This window comes from Gorilla gorilla, chromosome 12 (genome assembly GCF_029281585.2).
Source record: "Gorilla gorilla gorilla isolate KB3781 chromosome 12, NHGRI_mGorGor1-v2.1_pri, whole genome shotgun sequence".
Taxonomy (NCBI): Eukaryota; Metazoa; Chordata; class Mammalia; order Primates; family Hominidae; genus Gorilla; species Gorilla gorilla.
In genome coordinates this window covers 129,465,287-129,477,295 of record NC_073236.2, presented here as the reverse complement: position 1 = coordinate 129,477,295, position 12,009 = coordinate 129,465,287, and the positions used below count along the sequence as shown (strand labels likewise).

The 12,009-nt window shown below is 48.9% G+C and overlaps 1 protein-coding gene and 1 non-coding gene across 2 annotated transcripts; both read right to left on the bottom strand.

The window, feature by feature from the left end:
• Positions 1 to 1,382: 1,382 nt before the first annotated feature.
• On the bottom strand, positions 1,383 to 9,523 carry ODC1 (ornithine decarboxylase 1). The gene is made up of 12 exons (XM_004028836.5): positions 9,120 to 9,523; positions 6,143 to 6,252; positions 5,919 to 6,037; positions 5,462 to 5,635; positions 5,083 to 5,255; positions 4,689 to 4,823; positions 4,477 to 4,558; positions 4,217 to 4,300; positions 3,005 to 3,167; positions 2,810 to 2,922; positions 2,502 to 2,716; positions 1,383 to 1,863 (listed from the first exon to the last, which is right to left on the bottom strand). The coding sequence occupies exons 3-12, from the start codon at positions 6,018 to 6,020 to the stop codon at positions 1,719 to 1,721; spliced, it is 1,386 nt and encodes a 461-aa protein (XP_004028885.1). The 5' UTR covers positions 6,021 to 6,037; positions 6,143 to 6,252; positions 9,120 to 9,523; the 3' UTR covers positions 1,383 to 1,718.
• On the bottom strand, positions 7,714 to 7,849 carry LOC115933635 (small nucleolar RNA SNORA42/SNORA80 family). The gene has a single exon (XR_004069501.1). It is a non-coding gene; the product is annotated as a small nucleolar RNA SNORA42/SNORA80 family (small nucleolar RNA).
• Positions 9,524 to 12,009: the final 2,486 nt, after the last annotated feature.

Genomic DNA, 12,009 nt, shown 5'->3' with positions numbered 1-12,009 from the left:
TGGTCAGAAGCGAGGTTTCAGGGGCCGCTCACATGTAGCACGGGATTACCTGCGGCTGTTTCTGTCCCCACTGGCACTACTGACCGTTGTTGGATTACATTTTCCCTAACTGGCTGAAAGAGCATTGTTTCCAAAGCCTTAGTTGATTTTGAGTGGAATACCCCCCTTTTCAGTCCAAGCTCAGCACTGCCACTAAGCGATCTCGGGAATTTCTTCCTTTTTAAGATGGAAGACCTAATTTACCAAGATTCTAGGCTTGGTGTCTAGCTCAAATTTCTTGGCACACAGTACATACTCAGTGCCAACTCTCTTAACATAGTGGGTCCCGGATCCCAGGGAACTGCCCTTGTTGGGGAGCTAGAGTTACCCAAACACACCAGCATCCTACTTCTCAGGCTCCCGGAAGGCAGGGCTGTGGACTACAGCACTCCTTCCCGCCCTCCCGCTCCAGTCAGAACCAACCTCTATGGCTCCTGAAAAAATCTTTCATGTTTTGGCAACCCTGGCCCAGGGAGACCAGAGTTGGTGATAAGCCAAGCCCTGAGCTACCTCGGCAGCCACATGAGGGCTCCTGGCTTCTCTGGACTCAGGGCTCAGGGGAAGGTGATGCTTTTGAGAAAGGCAGGAAGTCACTCTCTTCAGCTTTGGTAAATGGGTGACAGCATCGGCTTGGCCTCCCCACCCTGGGAGGAGCCACAGCCTTCCTCCCTACACATTTGCTCTCTTCCTGTCCCCCTCATGAGGCTGGTGGGGACTCCAAGATGCTCCCACTGCCTGGTGGCTCTGACGTGTCCTTCCCTCCTCCTGCAGCTCCAGCGTTACCAGTAGGACATTGCCACAGTGGGGGTTAAGGAGCATGAGAGCCTGCCACACTTTGGGGGAGAGCGGGGGTACACGTTGAGTAAAAGAACACACAAGGCCAGTGGTCATGGTCAGACAAGATGGTGAAGATACACAACATGGTAGGAACTTGCTGTTGCTGAATTTATTAAAATAAGCTGACTGCCAAATGTTGTACCATATACATTCCTAACTTCTCACGGGCATGAAGGTGGAGGGGACATGGATGGTCTCTGCAGGCCAGGCTCAAAGGGCCTCCCACACCTTCCCTGGGCACTGGCCTGGACAGGACAGGTCCGTCAGACTTAAGTAGGTCCCACCACCAGGGGCTCTGGACATGGAGTTTGCAGCCAACTCTGGACATGTGGGGTGGGCTGAGCAGATGTGCACCGCCCACATGGGAGGATGGGGCTTCCGTCTCACCTGTCCTCCTACCTGTGTGTGGGTGGACCCACTCATTGTTCTCTGAGAATCAGAGCAAGCTATACGGGATTCGTGAACTGTCTGGAATGAACACACCATAAAAACGTCCCAATGCCTAATTATTTCAAGATACTTTATTTTAAAAACAGGTCACAACACTAAGCTTTTGGCCCATTCTGCCATTGTACAAGCTACAAATGCTTGTTCAGCAGCTGAGGGGCACTCTTGAGTAGCGTGTCTGAAGAGTGAATAAAAATCCATATAAAACAAATATTCAAATAGTTTCCATAGGAACACAGATAAGTGTGACCCATATCCTAGTCTTCCATATGGCTGCATCATGGCGACCCTACTCTTACAAAGACATTTCAAAACTAGCAGTAATTAAGTTACATGGTCCCCCCAAATCCCTTAATTCAAGCTAAACTTGCAGTTAACAGCTACCAGAGTGCTATCTACACATTAATACTAGCCGAAGCACAGGCTGCTCTGTGGCGTTTCATCCCACTCTCCCAGGCACAAGACACAGGCAGGGTGCTGGCATCCTGTTCCTCTACTTCGGGTGGGAAGTCGGGGTTCTGGAATTGCTGCATGAGTTGCCTGAGAAAGAAAAAGTGGCATATTAAAAACCCTGACTCACTCCTAACTGGGCATGGGAGTATTTACTTCCCATCAGGAAACAATTCAATGTATATTTTTTTTCTGAGACAGGGTCTTTCTCTGTTACTCAGGCTGGAATACAATGGTGCTATCATAGCTCACCGCAGCCTCAACCTCCCAGGCTCAAGCAATCCTCTCACCTTAGCCAAGCAGCTGGGACTACAGGCGCCCACTACCATGGCCAAGTAATTTTTTAATTTTTTGTAGAGACAGGGTCTCACTATGTTGCCCAGGCTCGAACTCCTGGGCTCAAGTGATCCTTCTGCCTTGGCCTCCCAAAGTGTTGTGATTTCAGGTGTGAGCCAGCACACCTGGCCAATGCAATGTATTTCTGAAGCAAGCGTTTATTCAGTCACCGTTTTGGTAATAAGGAAACCACAAGACACATGGCATGAACTTAAATATATTCCAGTTACATAGAAATACACTCATTAGTCTTTTCTAAAACTTTTCTTAGGAAAAATATCCATTTATATTTAATCTTAGGCAAGACAATTTCTTATTCATCTAGACAAGAAGCACATATCCAAGAAGGTGCCTATTCTTGGCAGCACCATCAACATGCATGGCTTACTTACCACGCAGGCCCTGACATCACATAGTAGATCGTTGGCCTCTGGAAGCCATTGAACGTAGAGGCAGCAGCAACAGTGTAAGCGCCCATGTTTTCAAAGAGCATCCAATCACCCACATGCATTTCGGGCAGGTCACAGCGCTCAACAATCCGATCGAGGCCATCACATGTTGGTCCCCATATGCTGGATGAATAATACTTCTCATCTGGTTTAGGTCTCTATATAAAGAGACAGAGAGAGGAAGTACTACTTAATTATACGTGTTGTGACCAGTCCTCTTAATTGTTTTATACAGTATGCTCAGAAATTACCTTTTGCAGAAGGGGCTTTACATGTGCGTGATCATAGAGTATGCAATTAAATGATCCATAGACGCCATCATTCACATAATACATAAAGGTCTGCTCACTCGACTCATCTTCGTCTAGAAAGGCAGATCAACAATCTTAATGACTTTTTGCATCAGCTTTCAGTTATACATCAAGTGATTCGTCCTTTATACATACCATCAGAGCCAGTCTGTTCCTTTAATACAATTTTCTTGGCAATGATATTAACTGCAAGCGTGAAAGCTGATGCAACATAGTATCTGCCGGGCTCAGCTATGATTCTCACTCCAGAGTCTGACGGAAAGTATTTGTCCAACGCTGGGTTGATTACGCCGGTGATCTAAGAGAGTGAAACAGAAAAGAAAGAGCAGCCTTCATTGTGGGAAATTCACATGGGGGAGTAACATCACAGGGCCTTGTGACATGACATCATGAGACCAGGCATCAACAGACAGGTTTATCATTAAGTAACAAAAGCAAAAAAACATCAACATCTCCCTGAAAACCAAGCTACACATCCCAGGTGGCTCGTTTTCATTCCCCTCCAGGCACCCTATCTCCTTTAGGATGTTATGGGTATGATTTTTATCAAAGAACAGTACACAACTAACTACTACCTAGGAAGGCATCAAGATGTCAAAACATTTTAACAAATACATGCCAACAGGATAAAAATCCTATTCTGCCTACGTCATGATTTTAACAAACCATGTGGATGTATTTTATAAATTCAAGCACCAACATAATGGCTTAACTTCCTAAGTGACTAAACATTTCAAGTATTTTAAGGAGAGGAAGCATAGGTCTAGCAAAGCACATTTGGGGTGATGATGTGCTACAGTCAGCATATTCTCTAGGACGCCCACAGCAACATGCTTTTTCTTTTTTTTTTTTGAGACAGGGTCTCACTCTGTAGCCCAGGCTGAGTGCAGTGGCATGATCGTGGCTCACTGCAGCCTCAACCTCCTGGGCTCAAGTGATCCTCCCACCTCAGCCTTCCAAGTAGCTGGGATTACAGGTGCCCGCCACCACATCAGGCTAATTTTAAAATTTTTTTGTAGAGATGGGGTCTCACTGTGTTGCCCAGGCTGGTCTCAAACTCCTGGGCTCAAGTGATCCTACCACCTCGGCCTCCCAAAGTGCTGGATTACAGGTGTGAGCCATGATTTCCAATGTAACCAATTATCCAAGACTTCTGGGAAAGCTGATTCACACTTTAGAAAACCAAATGGTATCAAGTGTAATGTCAGACAGCACAAAGAAATCACTCAAAATATCACACCAAGACACTTCAGCCCATTGTGGTATTAGTTAAGACACTTAAATTTTGAAATATTCCAAAAAGGTATTAGAACGGCTACTGAGTATTACAGTTTTGTTCTAAATTACCTCTTCAAATTTAAGTTTCACATCCTCAGATCCAGGAAAGCCACCGCCAATATCAAGCAGATACATGCTGAAACCAACCTCAGCCTAGAATCAAGAAAATAAGTCAGCCAGATCCACAGCTAATAACAAAAATGTATGCAGCAGATAGGCTGAAACCCATGTAATACAGAACCAACTGCCATAAAAAGTTAACTCTAGAATTAAGACTAGTTATTGTCAGTTGTGTCCCGCCCTTCCCTAACAGGGTCACGTATACTCACCCCCATGTCAAAAACACAGCGGGCATCAGAGATTGCCTGCACGAAGGTCTCAGGATCGGTACAGCCGCTTCCTACATGGAAGCTGGGGTAAAATAAAGAGACGAGACACTGTGTCTTAGTATTTCTTAAAATAATAGCAAACACTAGGAGAAAGCCTGTAAAACTCAAACTGTTCAATGTCTTGACCTCTAGCTATCCCACCAAAATCTCACCTGACACCAACAACATCGATATTTAGCTCTTTCGCCCGTTCCAAAAGGAGCCTGCTGGTTCTGAGCGTGGCACCGAATTTAACACTGAGACGACAGACTGCTTTGGAATCATCAGTGGCAATCCGCAAAACCAACCTACAAGCAAGGAAAGTGCAGCAAATGTCTCATGATAGATGTTCACTTATAGCCACGATTAAAATAAAAACAATCCTGTTCTAAATACTGTCGCTGATATATTCTGTAGTTTGAGTCCCAGGCTTCATGACTCAATAGGGGGTTTCAACTACTTTCTACTAAAGTATAGAAATATAATAATCAGAAATTTAAGTTTGTTTGATAAGAATCCACATATCTTATGCTCCCGATCTTGCCCTCAGATGGGGGAATAACTCACTTTGCTTTTGGATGTGCTCTGGCAACTTTCATCAACTCAACTTCACTATCGAAAGTCATCATCTGGACTCCATTATTAGCAGCATACTTAATTTGAGATACTTGTTTACAAGGATTTGCATAGATAATCCTCTCTGGAGGCACCCCCAGACTCTGCACCAACTGTATTTCAGTCTGAAAAAGAAGAGTGGTGTCATGCTATCCATACGTGGCTTAACACGTGGAATAAACAGAAAAGCATGGGAAGCTGTCTTGTACCCCCCCGCCCCATTTGCCTTTAGTGAGCATTTATTGCCCAAAAAACACAACTTGTATCTGCCTCGTGGGGAATAGCAGGCCCATTTTATACAACGCTTTTGAGGCCTGCTGCTATCGCTTACCTTGCTAGCACAGTCAAATCCTGTCCCGATAGCAGCAAGGGTCTTCACGATGGCTTTGCTATCATTACATTTGACTGCATAAAAGGGGGTGACACGAGGGAGAGCTTTTAACCACCTCAGATGTTTCTTTAGAATGTCTCCCAGGTCTGCCACATAGAAGGCATCCTTATCATCCTGAAACAAGAGTGGTCACAGGTGACTCACTAGCAGCCTCACCACACACCACACCAGCAGCCAGCGACCTTCATTCCCATCAGTCACAATGAATCCTGCTCTTTTGAGTCTAGCCACTGATATGAGTATCACCATTATCACTATTAATTTACCACCAGTGAATTAACTTCTACATTCCATAACAAGACATGTAAGCCTCACTGCTCTTCCTTAGACCTTGCCAAAGTTTTCCACTTGCCTGGCACTCTCAGCTGCACTGCCAGCATGGGCCTCATATACTTACAGAAGAAGAAACTTCATTAATTTTCTGGTCCAGAATGTCCTTGGCAGTAAAACCTTCATCGAGGAAGTGGCAGTCAAACTCTTCATTACCAAAGTTATTCATGATTTCTTGATGTTCCTCTGAAACGCAACAAAATGCAAATAGAGTGGAGAAATTCACTTAGAAGCCTTAGCAATACAATTCTTAAGATTAACCTGCAACATAAATGTAAACTGACTACTTACATGGAAAACTAAGAGATGGAATTGAAAGAAATATTTCCAGCTTCTCACAAAGGCAACTCTCCAGGAATTCCAAATCCCTCTGCGTGTGCCCTTGGAACAGCAGTGACAATCTGAGAAATAAAATAAGGAATTTGCTGTCTACCTTAGGAACACATCGAGTTGAAGATGGGGCACTGGCCGAGCACACGCAGAGCTAATCATGCCCCGGATATGAACCACTCACTGGCCTGGTCATCCTAATTATTACTAGGCATAAGGTACATGATTCCATAAACCTTGGCAGTATAAGGACACCACAAAAAATACCAGGTTTTTCCAAGGCAGCACACTAAGCATTTCAAATATTTGTACCAAAAAAATCTAGCATGCAAGTTTCAGAAGCTTATCTGCACTTAGCTCCCCGATATGGAAAAAAGTCTTATAATGGCCTGATTTATTTCAGAGCAGTTTCAGTTCCTTAGAAACTTAAAATAGCATTATAGACTTTTGTATTTTTTTTGAGACAGAGTCTCACGCTGTCACCCAGGCTGGAGTGCAGCGGTGCAATCTTGGCTCACTGCAACCTCTGCCTCCTGGGTTCAAGCGATTCTCCTGCCTCAGCCTCCCCAGCAGCCGGGATTACAGGCGCCTGCCACCATGCCCGGCTAATTTTTGTGTTTTTAGTAGAGACAGGGTTTCACTACGTTGTCCAGGCGGGTCTCAAACTTCTGACCCCAGGTGATCCACCCGCCTCGGTCTTCCAAAGTGCTGGGATTACATTATAGCCTTTATACACAGCCATACAAACATCTTGCTATTTCCTACTTCCACTAAGTCTTAGAATGATTTTTACTGACCAACAGGTATCATGGAAATGTCTGGAGCATTTGAGATTTTACGAGTTAATTTTCATGTATTAGCTGGGTATACACTTTTTAAAAACTGTAATCTTCAAGTCAACTTATCACATTGTATTACAGTTGCTGTTACCTGATCAGACTTCAGTTTTTTTTTTTTTTTTTTTTTTTTTGAGACAGAGTTTTACTCTTGTTGCCCAGGCTGGAGTGCAATGGCATGATCTCAGCTCACCTCAACCTCCGCCTCCTGGGTTCAAGCGATTCTCCTGCCTCAGTCTCCCGAGTAGCTGGGATTACCGGCATGTGCCACCACACCCGGGGCCTGGCTAATTTTATATTTTCAGTGGAGATGGGGTTTCTCCATGTTAGTCAGGCTGGCCTCCAACTCCCGACCTCAGGTGATCCGCCTGCCTCAGCCTCCCAAAGTGTTGGGATTACAGGCGTGAGCCACCACGCCCGGCTAGAACTCAGTATTCTTAAACCAGCGTTGCCTACCAAGTTTAGCAATTCCGGGAATGCCAACTGTCCTTACAGTCACTCTCGTATTTGCTTAGCTATGAGAATAATTTGGGGCTAACTTCACCAATAAGAAAAATAAGCAAGAACATCACTCTAGTAACAATAAAAGCCACTGTATTTTGCTTTCATCAAATGTGGCACCTTGTGAACCAGCTTTCTTAAAATTATTTATTTTAACCTTTAAAAATTTCTGCCAGGTAGAGCTTTCTTCTTTTCCACTGTGCAACCCACTTCAGTGCCAGCAGCCTACGGGCACAGAGGCCAGGCAATGGTTCGGGGACACAGTTTGCTCTGGCATGGGGTACTATGACAGGCCCAGGGTGACGGGCCTGTCATAAATCCAAACCCATGCATAGAATTTGCTTTAAAGCTCTATCTATTGGGACTGCTTGGCATTGTCAACCTCCGAAGTTGCCTAAATCACCCCTCGGAGAAGGGAAGAGAGTAACAACGCTAGCAAAACCATTTTTGTTACAGACATGGTTATATATTTTTGTTTATATGAAGAATATCTACAATTTAATAATAAATAGGCTCACGCAGTCACGGACTGGGTCATTTAAGGCCTTATTAAATATTTTTAAGGCAATGTTCAGGCCTAAACTTGGAAAGTTTTGATTTCTTTTTAATACGCCAACACTTTTTTGCTTTTCTGTATCTTTTAAAGCGTTACTTAAGTAACTTACTTGAACATACTTTACTGAAGAACACCTTTTGCTCTTTCTGTAACAGCTAAGTTATTTAAAATGGTCAATCAATTAGCACAAGAGGATAATGTTAGAAGAGATGGGGCTAATTCAAACAAACTTTGAAAAAAATTTCACAAATCAATTAAAGTCTGCCCAATTTTATGTTTAAACAAAGTCAGCCAACACATTCTTTGTCCTCCCCAGACATTCCTGAGAGATTCTGCCTTCTACACTTTCACCAATTATCTCGACTTCGCAAACAGCACAATCAGCCTTTTCTGCAAACCTTAGGGCTGTCTCCCCTGTGTATGTCCGTTCATCTAAGCCAAGCTTTTCCGAAATCACCGAGTCATTCACAGTCCTTAAATAAACACCTCTAAGTCATGGCCGAGCATCTAATATCACAGCTACTACAACAAGACTATCTTAGCTCTACCCACTCTCGCGGGTTTCCAAATTGGTGTCATCTGCTCTGTAGACACAGCGAAAATAAAAACTGGAAGGAAACTGAAGGCGCCAAGGCCGGGGCCCGCTCGTCTGTACCAAGGCGAGCCCGGGCTCTGCGCCCCTGCACCTGCTGCGCGGCCGCCAGGGCCTCCCCAACGGCTCCCCGGCCAGCGCGCGGCCGCCGACGGGTTGGGAAAGAGGCCGGCGCGGGGACGCAGGGTCTCCGGGTGGGTCTCCCCTAGGCCCCTCCAGCCCCGAGCTGTGAAGACGGGGGCAGAACGAGGCGCCCCGATCACCCTTATCCAGCCGCGGGAGATCCCCGGGCCGGGAGGAAGCGGCGCCTCAAGGTCGTGGCCCGCTCGGCGACCACGTGTCTCCGCAGGCCGGCGAGGCGCGCCGCACACGTGCCCGGGGCCCGGGGCCCGCAGCCCGCCCCGGCTCCCGCCCTCGCTTCCTCCCTTCCTCCGCGGCCGGGGAGTCCCTCACCTCAGAGCGCCCAGACGCCGCAGTCCAGTCCCATGGGGAAGCGCAGACGCCGGAGCCTGAGTCGCAGCCGCAGGAGCGCTCGGCCGCCCCCGCCGCGCCCGTCAGCGCCTGGCTCCCGCCCGCCGGAGACGCCGGCCCGAGGTGGCGCCGGAGCTGCTGGCAGAGGGGCGGCGGGCGGCGGCGGCGGCGGCTACAGGAGGGACTGACAAAGCCCCACGGCGCGCCGCTCCCTACTTATAGCGCCGGCGGGTCGCCATGGAGACGCACCAGCTCAAACCAGCCACGATCGGTTCCGGCCGGGACACCGCCGGGGGAGGGGCAGGGGCCCGGCGGTGGCCAACCCGGGCCCGCGCGGAGCTGGTGGGGCGCCGGCGGGCCGACGTCAGCCGAGCCGAGCACCGCCTGCCCCACGCGTGGCCCCCGCCCCCGGCTTCGCGCCCCGCCCTCCCCGCCCTCCCCGCCCTGCGGCCGCCTCGCCCCGCCCCGCCCTGCGGCGGTCGCGCCCGCCTGGAACTGGTCCGCGCACGCGCACGACGCCGCAGGCCCCGGCCCGCGGCAGCTGAACGGCAGAGCCTGTAGCTGCACAGCTGTGCTTCCACCTGGCGTTCAGTACCTCGTGCCCGAGAGCGGAAAAGGGAAATCGCGAGCGGAGGACCGATGTGCTGGCCACGTGGGCCCCGCCGGGCCGACTCCGGACCCTGCTGCCGCCCATTGCTCCGGTGCAAGGGACCTGGAAGTGATCACGGTGCCGCTCCGCTCCCACCAGCTAGGGAGCAGAGGCGCGGGAGGGAAGGGGCGTCCCGGGGGTCGCCAGCACGCTGCGGGCAGGGCTGGCAGCCGCCTCCACGCCCCCGCGCTGGAAGCCTAGTCTTTGTAACATCGAGGTATCCTGTAACTAGATGGGTCCTGGCCTGCGGAGGTAGTTTCCCCTCTGAAGCCAGGGACTCAGCCAGGAGCGTGAGGGGAGCCGGATCCTGAGTCTCCAAGCCGCCCACTACCCTCTGCTTTACCGGATGGAACTCATCAGTAACTAGGTATCTTTAAGGGCGGCTCCCTGGCGCGCTCTGAGAGTTACGGAAGTCCCAAAATTCTTTGACCGAAAACGTCTAAACAGTGAATACATAAAGCAAAAAGCCGCGTGGGAAATTCGAGTCCCTAGGAGCGCCCAGGGGACGCCTCTGGAGGTGGACTGCCACTCACTCCAGGCCACGCTGGAATGCCCGCACCAGGGAGGCACTGGACTTGAATAGGGGACACTTTTTTTTTTTTTTTTCATTTTTACCTTTCATTCCCTTTTGGACAATCCAGACAGGATATGTCTCTCCCTAGGGTGGGGATTTCGACTCCCTAGGGTGGGAGTACAGCCGATGAAGAGTTAAGGAGAGGAGAGGGTAGATCTAGATCTAGATCTAGCCCTGGGTGGGTGGGGGCGGGGTTGGAGGAGCTCAGAGCACTGGCCCAGCGCTGCCCCCAACTTGCTGTGTGCTCTTGGACAAGTTATCTCCCTTCTCTGGGCTTCAGATAACCAACCCAAGGATCCTTACATATCTTTATAGCTACAAAGCCCTGTGAGGTTTTGAAAAACTTCCTTGGTACCCAAAACCAGGTCTGAGGCACAGTCAGTGAATACCTGTTTAATGAATGCATGCATAAATGAATGAATGGATGATCCAGCTCTTCCTGGAGCAGGCACGACTTCCACAGAAACAGAGAGCAAACGCGAGCCGTAAGCAGAAGTGAGTCTTCTTCCTATGTGAAGGGATGTGGGGGTGGTACGCCCCTATCAACTTTATCTTTACATAGTCCTTGAGCGCCCACCGGGCACCGTGTTCCCCGGACTAGAGGGAGGGAGAGGGGGGTTAGCTCCACCCTTAACACGCTTAATTCATGATGAGATTAACCATCAAAACCCATCAGAGAACGTTATAGCTCCAGCGCTGAATGAGACATCTTTGATTCTGTGGTGATGCGGACTTTGTGCCTCTCTTTGAGGAAACACTTTGTTCCAATGACGCAATTTTCCTCCCACTGCGGAAGTGTCCTACACTGCCAGAATCGCCCAGCTTCCCGGCACACCTATCAACCAGTCTTTCCCAGCACTGCCCAGTATGCAGCCTCCAGGCAGAGGGCCTGGATGTCTTGGCAGGTAGCGTTCCCCTAGCAGCCTGGGGGTGGCCAGATAGAAACATTAACTGGAACGTAGAGGCCAGTTCTTGGCTCAGGGAGCCAGGAGGGCTCTGACTGTTGCACATACAAGCCACTCACACTGCTATCGCCCACATACCTTCCTCTCCCGCCAGCCCACCCCAAAGCCCAAACTCCTGCCCGCGTGCTGGGAAGGTGAGCCCTTGCCCGGAGAGCCCAGCAGGGGAAATAGAAGGAGGGAAGGAGGCCTGCTGCTTCCCCGGAGCTCTGCTCTGCGGCTGCAGGAAGACCCGCAGAGGCCCTGGGCAGCAGAACTGTGGACAGCAAGGCTGGAGTTGTGAAACCCAACCACTCAGCTGGATTCCAGAAGCTCAGGTGGTGGTGACTAAACCTGGCCTTACTCAAAATGCATGACTTTATTGTCTTTCAATGTATTTTCAGTAAACTTCATCCTCTCCATTACTATTTTCTTTTCTTTGGAAAAAAGCAACAGATCTTTGTAAAAAAAAAAATACGTGATGCCACACACTTAGGAATCACCCTCATGTGGAGATGAGATTTTTTATTTTTTTTTTCTGAGAGTCTCACTCTGTTGCCCAGGCTGGAGTGCAGTGACGTGATCTCGTCTCACTGCAACCTCTGCCTCCCGGGCTCAAGCGATTCTCATGCCTCGGCCTCCTGAGTAGCTGGGATTATGGGCATGTACCACCATGCCCAGCTAATTTTTGCATTTTTAGTAGAGATG

What these genes read in the sequence shown, in the direction of transcription:
- ODC1 (XM_004028836.5), bottom strand. Translation starts at nt 6,020, where the DNA reads ATGAATAACTTTGGTAATGAAGAGTTTGACTGCCACTTCCTCGATGAA. An exon ending in GATTTGACTGTGCTAGCAAG is followed by an intron (nt 5,256 to 5,461) that starts GTAAGCGATAGC and finishes CTTCTTTTTCAG; the next exon opens with ACTGAAATACAGTTGGTGCA. An exon ending in ATCGATGTTGTTGGTGTCAG is followed by an intron (nt 4,559 to 4,688) that starts GTGAGATTTTGG and finishes ATTTTACCCCAG; the next exon opens with CTTCCATGTAGGAAGCGGCT.